Source organism: Micromys minutus, assembly GCF_963924665.1.
Source record: "Micromys minutus genome assembly, chromosome: 23".
NCBI lineage: Eukaryota > Metazoa > Chordata > Mammalia > Rodentia > Muridae > Micromys > Micromys minutus.
Window position 1 is genome coordinate 39,516,165 of NC_137958.1, and position 12,299 is coordinate 39,528,463.

The following is a 12,299-nucleotide window of genomic DNA, read 5'->3' on the forward strand; positions in this document are numbered from 1 at the left end:
TCAGCCCTGCGCTCTGCTGCTGCTGTTCTCTCTTGGGTCCGTGTCACACTTTCCCTGCTCTAAGAGACTGCAGGGAAGAGCAGTGCGTACTGTCCATCCCCGATCTCTCTAAATACTCTGCTCTGTGCTTGATAGAAGCCTGCAAATGCCACTCCGTTCATGGTCAGTTCTTTTGAATCCAACAAAAGCAGGAAGCTTTTTGGGAAGTTGTGATTAGGACAGACAGGCAACCAAGCCTGGAGCTCGGACCGAACCTGTCAATTGAGTGCGCTCATTTCCTACGTGACAGTAAGCTGCAGGTATAGAGCTGGAGCGATCACAAAGCAAAGCATTGATCAAGAGGCTGAAGCGGACGCTCCCGACCCTTGTGGGAGCAGAGCTATCATGCAGAACCCTGTTTTGCATTGATTACACAAGGAATCACTTTTTTTTTCTTAAGTGCAGAGGTCAGGACTCTCTTTGAACATCTGAAGCAAACAGTAAAGGACCTCTGAGCTGGTAGGTAGTGGAGCCCGAACCTAGAAATGATAATTTCCACGGTAAAACTCATCCACAGGTCGTGACTAGATTTTCCATCTCCTACCTATTAAAGGCCTGGGCAGACATCATGCTGAAAAGCTTTTCTATCACCCACACTTAGTAAGGATGTTTAATCACACATAGTGATGTTTAGTTAAGTGATGCCCTTAATGTGGAAACCCAACCCTTCCAGAAAGGCTGACAGGAGGCTCAGCTATAAGGCACCATGCTTTTGTCAAACACATTTTTTGTTCCTTTTTATGACTCCTGCATTCACGTTTTTGATTGACTTGAGAGACAAGGTCTTGGCAGTGTGTCTGTCTTCACAACTTTCTGACCCCTTCAATGAGGATCAGAAAGAATGCACTGTATATTTACTATATATCAAGGTATTTGGGAATTCTTTCTGAGACTCACCACAAGACAATTTCAGACTTTTTCCACCTTCCGTTTAGTTTACACAAGTATATGTCTGTTTTCCATTATCTGGTACTTGTTGGTAGACCAAAGCTCTAAGATCTTGCTTAATGTATCTGGTGACAAAATAATGATGAACGAGGTCCCATGTTTGGCAGGATCACTGTAAGGTTTAGATCAACCAATAACTACTAGCAACTACAAGATGAGAGAAAAGGAGAAATGGAGCAGAAATATAGGCTGTTTCCTTTCTGTTATTCTTAAAGAGGTTGACTAGTGTCAGCATTTCCTACTATTTCCTAGTACACCCTTTCAGGTAAGACCATCAGACTTTCTCCTGTCACCCTGACAGAAAGTGTCACACGAGTTCTTCCCTTACCCCTGCCACACAGTCAACTAGATGTCACTGAATGAACCACACAGTCACTGGGATGCTCGTCTGCCTCAAATGTTATAGCTAGTAAAAATCACGTTGGCCAGTTAACACCAAGCTTAAGAAATATCTGTGACTTCCTCGAGAGAAATCCGTAGCTATGTGTGAATCCAGAACTTTTGAAGTCTGATCCTTTTTTTTTTTTCTTCTGAATATTGATAAATAGTAGTAGCACCAAGATTTTTACACGCACTCTTCTTTTTGGTCAATGGGTTCCTTCCTATGTAGCTCTTGGTAGCAATAAGCAAGCAATTTTAGAGTATTCTTAATGCAGTAAAGAAAATGTATCAGTTAAAATTAATCACAGAAATGGAGATATTTTGAATTTTGGAAATTGTATATATTTTTACATAAGGCTGCTGAGAAGTTTGACCACAAAGCCTAAGTGATAGTGATGGTTTGGGTTGCTTGGTTGGTCAGTTGGTTTTATTTAGTGTGTGTGTGTGTGTGTGTGTGTGTGTGTGTGTGTGTGTGTGTGTGTGTACATACATGTGTGCTCACATGCATACATTTATATATGGATTCAGATGATATTATCAGTTTTCATTAAATGTTTTTAACTCTTCAGACTTGTTTTCCTACCTCTTTTATGAACTTTAAGATATGCTTTGGTACATATTTAGGAACGTAGAGAATGCAATTTGATGTGCATTACTTGGCTTATCTTTCAGAAGTCAGCTTTTCAAAGATGGCCAGGGTCTGATTAAAATGTGAATGCATCCCATACATCCGAGACATGCATGTATAACTTCCGTATGGCCCTGATGTGGGAATATACATTTGTCTCATAGCAGTCTGTAAAAGAAACTCACAAGTCATAAGAAGCTTAAAAATTAAATTATTCTGCACAGTGAGAAGACTGCCTACTAATCTTTGAAGTTGTAAAGACAGCAGACAGTTTACTTTGGCCAAATACCAAACCAGTCACAGTAGCATAGGAAGAATTACAAATTCCTGTCCTGTAGATCAGCTGGAAACCAACTGTGAGCTTGGGAGTACTATGGCTTGGGAGCACTATGGCACGCCTCCGTTCATAGACTTGCCTTAGAAAGTTCACTCCTGAGCATTATGTACAGAGCACTTTTACCAGGAGAAATGTAGAGATTTAAATGACGACAGAACAAGCAATGGGGGGCTGTTCAACAAGGAAGACAGTAAGATCATCTTCACAGAGGTGCATATTTATGAAAAATAGCTATGTGTAGCCACGTGTGTTCCATACCAATTGGTCCCCTCTTCCTTCCTTCCTTCCTTCCTTCCTTCCTTCTCTCTTCCTCCCTCTCTCCTTACCACTCTCGTTACTTTCATCCATCCATCCATCCATCCATCCATCCATCCATCCCTTCATCCCTCCATTCCTCCTTCCCTTCCTACTTCATTTTCCTTCTGTCTTTGTGATGTCTTCCATCTAATCTACTGACACTGGCACTTCTGAAATGAAACTGTACCATGTCTTTTTCCGTTCCTGACTTACTGTCTGATCCCTGGCTATTTGAGGAGACTATGAGGTCAATGATGGTTAGAAAATGACAGATTCTTGTAGCTTGAACTCCAACCTCTTCCAACAATTTATTTTAATCAGTCTGTTTGCTTATCAAAGAACAAGTGATTAAACTGACAACTTTTTAACATTTTAAATAACAAAGCACTCAGAAACATATCAGGGCAACTCTGTCCTCTTATTTACAAAGGCAGATCTAAGGCCTTTAGTTCCTGATCTTTCTCAGTCTCCAAGTAACTGATTTTTAGATCACTCACTCAGGGTGCTACATATTATGATATATGGAAATATAACAATTCATATTCTTTAATTCAAAAATATTTTTGGAAATCACTGCACTATTTTTGGCACATTGTTTATTTCCCATAATATAAAATGAATCAAAATAATCTGTATTTTAACTTACCAAATTGGAAAATAAAGAAAATATCGTGTTAAAGTTAAAAGTGTTTTTACTTTTCTCCATTTGAAATAGAAGAAATTCACCCTGGAATTCTTTACCTTTCTTTATTTCTACTTATGACCACTTTTCATTAATAATTTCTCATTTTTTATTGTCAAAAGTCAAATTAGAAAAGTATGAACAACTTCTAAAACTACTATTAAATTGTGAATTGTACCAATTAATCATTTCCTGTTTTCAAAAAAACATTGTCCAGTAAATATGCTCTAAAACAGTTAGTTATATAAATACTATCTTTTACTTATAATAAAAGCGATTTGTGAGGGGGGGCAGAGAGACGAAGTGAATAGTTTTTTAAGCTTGTAGCTTGACTGACAAGGGTTGGTGCAGAGCAAAACTCTTACCAGAGCGACCCGCACCACACTAGGCATGTGCCTCTGAGTCCCAAAACTTTCCTGGGTTTCTCTGTTATCCTGTTCCTGTTTCTTTGTATCTTTTGTTTCTCTAGAATGTTCTCCATAGTTCTTTTTCTTATCATCTATTTTCTTCTCTCCCTTCTTTTTCCTCTGTATCTTTCTGTCTCCCACATTCCCTTTCCAAACACCTTCATCCTAGAAACTTAGAAAATAGAAGTGAGAAGAAAGTTTAGGGGAAAAAGAATGTTTTGATTGTTGTTATTGTTAAAAGTCTAATGGAGAAACTTTGAGTAATCTTCAGATGTCTGGACATTTTAATATAATTTTGGCAGGGGTAGGAAGATACTTAGTATCTAAAAATCTCCTATATTGCTTACTAAATGTGATTATTTATGCATATCTATCACTATGTGCAATTTTTATCTTTTTAAATTTACATTTATGTATATAGTATATGTGTGTGTGTCATGATGTGTGTAAATCAAGAACAGCTTTTGGGAGTTGCTTCTTTCTTCCCACCATGTGGGCTCTAGAACAATCTCCAAAAGTTCATCAGCAAAGAAAAGCAACTTTACCCACTCAGCCATTTCACTCACTACGTGTATTTTTATCGACTATAAATATTTATATAATTTCAAATGGTGCTTCTGTTATGTAATTATATTACCAATATGCTTTGTACAACTACAAATACCAGTTATTCGGTTATTCATATGCGTATTTTCGTTCAATGATATGCTTTAAGCATTTCCAACAGCTTTTGGTTACAGCAGTGAGACACCGAAAAGATGCCCAGTGACAGCTTCCGGAACTATTGCCATGAGATTATTTATGTCCATCCATATTACTGGATGTTCCAATACTTTGTGCAAGTGCATTTGAGACATGAGCTTGAAGTGGGAGCTGGGTGAGCTGGGGTGCTTCTTGAAAACTATGGTCAGAATAATAGAAGTTTGCCTAACAGGAAATATATTCCAAGTGGGGCCATTGTTGCTGAATAACTTGACAACGATGCCACGCCGTCGTGCAAAGGTCAGCAGATTCTGAGCTATGACAGCCCTTTCACCCTCTCTCCATGCAAGGTGCCCGTGTCGGTGGCCATGATGACTCCCCAAGTGATCACCCCTCAGCAGATGCAGCAGATTCTTCAGCAGCAGGTCCTGTCTCCTCAGCAGCTCCAGGCCCTCCTCCAGCAGCAGCAGGCTGTAATGCTGCAGCAGGTAATGTGTGTTACCTGCTTTGGTGCTCTGGTCCAGCTCCAGGGGTGCACATTCTGCCGGCAGCGCAGTGGGCTTATTGCACAGTGTGGTCTCGGAAGCAGCCAATCGGCATGTTACAGCAGATGTTCTCTTTGAAGGTCCTCAAGTCTAGAACAAGATCAGGACGGAGTTGAAAGTGGAAGACTCAGGATCAGAATACTCATATACCAAGACACCATACAATTGTTGATTTGGAAATCCATAGCGCTTTAGCAATTCCTTTAGTTCCAATGAATAGAAAATAAGAGGCCACTTTGCAGACAGCACATGCTACAAATATCGCACACACTCCCCAAGGTATAGTCTTTATGTAAGAATGAAAGGATCTGCTATTAGAATAAAATTAAGCAGATAAATAACAAGATTGTAGTATTTTGGGGGTAATACATACAGTGAGCCTACTGTTTAGCTTCTTGAAGACATGAGTATCTATTAACAGATTCCATATGTGATCCTTGCTGTTTTTGATGAAAATAATACGCTTCACCAGCAGTCCTAATGGCTTATTTATTATGACCTCCACTTGTGCCTACAAGTTGCACAGATTTCTAGTATCCCTGGTGCTAAAACACTGAGAGACTGGGCTGTTTTCTTATAAGAATATAACATCCCATTTTGGTAGACCTTAACATTTGATCCTTCTAAGGGCTAGGGCATAGCCTGTTCTTAGGTTGGGATAGAACTTAAGATGAAGTCATTGGAAATGTTTACTTCTGGCCTTTAGAGTACAGATTGTTCTAGACCCTCTTGTTTAGGACTGTTTGAATTCTGGATTGGAAAACTTCAGAGCTGCTTTGAGGGGGGTGAAGTATGTAGAGCTTTCTCTTTAAACCCAATGCATTTTTTTCCCCCATGAGGTGAAACTTAAGGGCCACCTTACCATGTGTCAGTCTAGAAGAGTTTAGGACATTTATAATACATGAAACTTTTGCCTTTATTTATTAAAGTCAAAATGGTTTATTCAGCAACAACTACAAGAGTTTTACAAGAAACAGCAAGAGCAGTTACATCTTCAGCTTTTGCAGCAGCAGCAGCAGCAGCAACAGCAGCAGCAGCAGCAACAGCAGCAGCAACAGCAGCAGCAGCAGCAACAGCAGCAGCAACAGCAGCAGCAGCAACAGCAGCAGCATTCTGGAAAGCAAGCAAAAGAGGTAGGTTCGAGTTATCTCATTGATATATAATAGCGTAGGGTTGACAAGGCGCTTTGAGAGGCAAGGACAGTCTCAGATCTTCCTATAACAAGGCCCTTGCTGTCAAAGATGCAGTGTTCTGTATTCTTACGGAGCTTAATAACAGTGACAGTGAGCCTCTCATGCTCTCCTTTTTTTGTAGCATGGGACTTGAGAGTCACAATCCATTGCTGCCTGTCGTCTAATGTTCACTAATGAATCACAGTGTACAAAGAGCAAGCTGTGTCCCGGACAAAGTACTGATTATCCTGTATTCACTGAGAATCCAAGTTGGTGAGGGAACCATATTTTTCTCAGTCAGTAAAGCTCAGACAACACGCATGCAAATTTAGCCCATTGTTGGGGGCAGGGAGACGAAGAGAAAAACTGGTTGAGCACAGATTTCAAAGTCACAGGACCCCTGATTAATGAACTGCTAGGGTAGGTTTGGAGTGGCGAGTAGAAAGTTACCGTTTGATATGCTCATAAATCAAACTGACAAGCTGGCTTCTCGGGCCTAGCTCGTGCTTGTCAGCAAACTGCATCACATCTAAACATAATACAAACAAAACATGTTGAAGTAGTTAAATTGATCAGCAGGTATCAGGGTTGCTGTCTACAAGCTGCCCATTATGCAAACGTACAGGAAACAGTTTTGACCTCCTGAGGTTTTGTTTCTGTTTGGATTTGTGAATAGAATTTCAGACAGCCATCAACTACAGAATAGAAATCGCTACCTTATTTCTCAGAGGCTTTGGGCAGTCCACATGACTTGCTCCATTATGCAATCTGTTTTCCAGTGAGCGCATCAGAAGGTTCTCTTTTCCCCAAACGAAAAAAAGAAAGGTCTTCCACACAGCTTGTCTTCCTCTGAAGTGTGCCTGCCATCTTCTACCCTCCGGAGTCCAAAGAACTCTGGGTCATCTTGTAATGCCTCACAAAACTGGAAGTTAGACTTTTTTTATAATAAGGGCACTTTTTTTTTTTCATAGACATACATAGAATTCTGGCTTTAGTGTATTCAAAAAGGGAAACGGGAAGAGGAGAGAGGGAGAGATTTAAGGTGCCTGTCCTGAGACCTCCAGCCATGTTTACTGATAAATCACTAGAGATTATTTATACCCATGGGCCTCCACACATCAAACTTACTCAGTTGGGGTAAAGTAAGAATTTTTCAGATGTTGATCATTCCTATGATGTTTTGGTCCTTTTGTCTCAATAAACTTATAGTCATTTGGTGATGAATTAATTTCTAGGTAGCTGAACTTTCGTTAGACTTTGTCCTTAAACTTTGCTCACTAGCAAAAGTTCCCAAGTTCTCTGATGCCATTTCCCTCCCAAGAAGCAGGCAGCTGAATACCTAGAGACTGTTCACACATTCTGGACTCTGACCATGGAATGATCAAGATCCCTTCCAGGCAGGGGCAAGAGCATGGCTTTCTGTGTGTGAGAGTGGTTCATGTTCACCTTGTTCTCTGCTGTTGACTGGGCCGGGTTTTCTGACACCCACAGCAACAGCAGCAGCAGCAGCAGCAGCAGCAGTTGGCCGCCCAGCAGCTTGTTTTCCAGCAGCAGCTTCTCCAAATGCAGCAACTGCAGCAGCAGCAACATCTGCTCAGCCTTCAGCGTCAGGGCCTCATCTCCATTCCACCCGGCCAAGCAGCCCTTCCTGTCCAGTCGCTGCCTCAAGGTATAGAAGATGCCCTGTAAATCCTCATTTCTGCTCTTGCGCTTTCTACCATCCCATGCTCTTGTGGCTATATCTTATCCCGTGAGGTGTTCTTGTTAACATCCTTGGAGTTGGCAGGAAAGCATGGTCACCTGACCCACTTTCACTAACTCTACCACACATTACTTTCAAATGTATAGTAAAACTACCTTAACTATCTTGTTAAATATCAAATATATGTCAATTGATCTCATAGGCATGAGTAATGGATAGGGCAATATAATCCAAGCAGCACTGAATATACCGGAGACTGGCTTAGCAATGGCAGCAATACTCCATATACCATAAGCTGAAAATGAGTTTTGGTGGACAACTGATGAAAACACAGATTTCTAGTCTTGGGACTAAAATCACAAATGCTAGACAAAGCTCTATGCATCTGTAGAGCAATTGTAAGCTCAATGGTGGGGAAGCCCACCTGGTCATGGGGTTATAGTACTAACTTTGCCCCAGATTTCCTGTACATGCAATATAAATTAAAGTTTTAAATGCTATTGACCATATTCTAATTTTTATATATGCATGTGTATATGGTCTGAGTATGTTTGTGTGTGTGTGTATAGATAGATAGATAGATGATAGATAGATAGATAGATAGATAGATAGATAGATAGATAGAGAGATAGATAGATAGATGGATAGATATATATATATATAGATATATATATATATATATATAGATAGATAGATGATAGATAGATAGATAGATAGATAGATAGATAGATAGATAGATAGATGATAGGTGCATATATGAAAGATCAAAGTGTGCTCTAATGTAGTTATATGTATGCATTATTATCTATTGTATGCAAAAGAAGCTTAAGGAAGATAGAAAAATGATGACTCAAGTTCTCAATTAAGGTAAAAGTCAAGTAACATTAATCTTTATGAATGGATGTCTAATTTGCATTTGGATTGTGAGGTAACAATGTTCATTGATACAAGTGGACTTTAATTCAAGTTCATTGTTTCTGTCACAGAGGAGTGTATCTTACACTTGTGTTTGCCACACATTTCACTGACTATGTAAGACACACTCACGAAAAGCAAGAACGATTTAATAGAAAAAGTGATGTTAGGTAAGCAATACACAATATTTACATTGTTCGTGCCATTGTTGGTTGTCCAACAAAATTAATATTATAATGCGCATTTTCTTTTATTTATGAAGTTGTTTTTCCTTTGTCATAGTTTTCCCCAGGTTTTCCTCTTTTATTTAACTCGAGGTCTTCTAATTTACTTGTCTGGAGCATTCCTCAGAAAGCCAGAAAAGCAAAGTTTACTTATTGAAAGAAAGCCTAGACATAGACCCACTTTTCATACTTATTTTAAAAATGGAATGATCTTCAGTATCATCTTAGAAATGACCATTACATCCATGAATTATGGTTCTTTAGAGAAGTTAGTATGCTCAGAAGAAAAATGAAGCAATAAGATTTACAAAGGACATTTATAAATTAATTCAATGCAAGTGTGGACATTATTGATTAAAAAAAAACTGTTGATAGGAACAAGAAGAGAAAAGAACAAGTTAGAAACAGAAAAAGAAAAAACAAGTTTATCTTTGCTACTTTTTGTACCAGTTAAACAAATCTCCAGTTAGAATCTTCTGAAAAGTAAATCATGATTTAGCATAATTTTATTGTGGTAATGTCTTTTGAATTGTTTTAGAAAACTTAAATCTCTTATTTTAAAATGATTTTTCAACTGTATCCTGTAAACTCAAGCAAAAGTCTCATGGAGTAAGGCACTTCGTTATTGTGCAACGATTTCAGTCATTTTCAAACAAAAATTTCTCATTTTCTGAGCTAGTTTGGGATGGAATGTTACTTCACCATTTTTTTCTACTTTAACTATCACAGGACATATAAAAACTAAAATGCTCATAATGCAGAAATTTTGGAAAATAAAGACTCTAAGAGCAAAATTAACTTACCTCTATTTTATTTTATTTTATTTTATTTTATTTTATTTTATTTTATTTTATTTTATTTTATTTTGGAACAGGCTCCCATTCTGTAGCACATGGTGGCCTGGAATTTACTATGTAGCACTGAAGTGGCCTTGAACTCTTCTGGCTCAGCCCTGAAAATTCTGAGTTACAGGCCTAAGCAACAATATCTGCCTAGAAAATTTATACTTAGAAAAAATAATCATGATGTCACAAAAGTCTTTTATCATTAATAAAGGAGAAATAATGAAATTGAACAATCATAGGCTTAAACATCAATAGGCACTGTGACCACTGCCCATGATGCTACCTCATCATAAACAGAAACTGCAACCCTCATCATATATTTTTAAATTATTAAGTGTGCAATGTATCATTTCTGAGACCCATAGTTCAAACAGAAGTAGAATTTGTCTAATAACAACCAGCCATGAACACTCCACTTTCCCAAACTCTAGGTCCCATAACCTAGGATTCTACATCCATGGAGACAGCTAAGAATGACTCAAGTGTATTGGGATGAAAATGGTTTGTGCTGAGAATGGACAGACTTATTTCTCACCAGAACCCCTGGAAATAGTCCAACAACTAGTTGTATAGCATTAACATGACATTAAGTATTACACTCAGGATGTATTTAGTGTATGTGTGTGTATAGTACCTATAGAGCTATATATAGATGTAGATAGATAGATGATAGATAGATAGATGATAGATAGATAGATAGATAGATAGATAGATAGATAGATAGATAGATAGACAGAAGATAGAAAGAAGTACATATATATCAAAATCTCTCATGTTGGAATTAGAGTTCTAGAAAGAGAGAAAGAGAAAGAGAGAGAAACAAAGAGGGAGGGAGAGGGAAAGACAGACAGACAGAGAGAGAGAGAAACATGGACATGGAAATAGAGAGAGAACTATAACTCCATTGTGGCAGATTTTGGTGTGTTTCAGGGCATATATTTCTGAGGGACAGCTATAATACCATATCACTATGATGAATACCTAAAGTCAGAGTGAGAAATAGTAAAGATGCAATTATTGAATAGTATAAACCCCAAGTCATCTGTCTTAGCTGCTTCTTATTTCAGGGAAAATAATTTTGAATTCTTTCATTATCAGTTTTTAGTTCACCTTGCATGGAGCTTTTGATTTGTTGATCGATTGGCCATGAATCATAACCACATGAAAATACAATGGGATTATTATTCATTGATAGATAATATGTCCATTATACCTTCCAAAATATGACATAATTTATTTATCTCCATGATTTAAACAACTTCCTATGGCTACTTCAAATTATAATTTCTGAAACTATTTAAATGTATATAAATATCAGAAATACTTTATAATTTTGACAGGATAGATTTGTAGAACTTTTTCTCTAAAGTTGTACAATACATTTTATAACTTTAACATGGATTCTTTTAAATTTTAATTAATCATTTAAATCATAAATACTATTATACTCCTGGATTTATAAAATAGATACTACAATTAATATCTCTAAACATATATATGGTTTTATTAAGAGGGAGTGACAACAATTTCCAGAAATCAAATAAAAATAATGAACTTGTTATTTAGTCTCAAGCATACTAATTTTAAAGATATTTAATATATGTATAGTATGTATCTAAATAAATAATTTTATTTAGCAGTGTTATATAATTAATACTTATTCATTAAATAATATATTTAATATTTACATACATTTAATATTTAATTTATATCAATATATCAATTTATATTGATCTGGAATATATGTAATGATGCCATGGCCTACCATTACGGAGATGAAATTATTCATTGTACAGTTATTTTTTGTTGTTTTGTGGTTGTAGTGGTTATTGTTGTTTTTCAAGACAGGATTTCTCTGTGTAATAGTTCTGGCTGTCCTGGAACCCTCTGTGTTAACCAGGTTGGCCTAGAACACAGAGAGGTTTGCCTGCTCTGCCTCCTGTGCTGGGATTAAAGTATGTACCACAATCACCCGAATTACTTTATATTTTATAGTTTTTTTTTAACCTCAGATAAATTTCACTTTCAAAATATAACCATAGGTTGGTTGTGACTTCATTGAAAAGTTAGTTTTCCTTGCTTTGAGTTGCTTGACATTAACTGTCCGCCCTCCCCCTCTCAGAGGGAAGGGGTGCATTTTAAAGTGCTCAGCATCTGAAGCAGTGTGATGACATTTCACAGGAGACTGCCTCACCCTTACTGCGATGTGGACCACATCTCTGTCAAGCCTACCTGCATAGTGTCCATCCTGTTCACAATGCCTTTCCCCACTCACTTATGCCTCTTAAGTATTAGATGTGTTGTGGGATTCTAGGATTTGGGTTTCTGAGAGCCTTATTTTAATTATTGATGACCTTAGAACACTGGAGAAGTGGTACTGGTGATTCAGATATTGCAAAGGGAAGTTGCAAATTGTCTCCTGTAAGTACAAAAGCTGAAACTTAGTCTTGCATGAGGACACATGTCTTTAGTCCC

The 12,299-nt window shown here is 37.7% G+C and overlaps 1 protein-coding gene across 5 annotated transcripts in view; it reads left to right on the forward strand.

Annotated features, from left to right (window-relative positions):
• FOXP2 (forkhead box P2) overlaps positions 1-12,299 on the forward strand; it is a gene marked incomplete at its 5' end in the record, with an annotated part of 236,441 nt that overhangs the window by 169,810 nt on the left and 54,332 nt on the right. For 2 of the 5 annotated variants that reach the window (XM_080936451.1, XM_080936452.1), the window contains 3 exons: positions 4,772-4,909; positions 5,914-6,099; positions 7,630-7,807. In XM_080936451.1, coding sequence (XP_080792577.1) covers positions 4,772-4,909; positions 5,914-6,099; positions 7,630-7,807 — 502 coding nt within the window. Of the gene's footprint in view, positions 1-4,771; positions 4,910-5,703; positions 5,761-5,913; positions 6,100-7,629; positions 7,808-12,299 lie in introns of all 5 variants that reach the window. The other 3 variants (XM_080936450.1, XM_080936453.1, XM_080936454.1) reach the window with 3 other exon arrangements.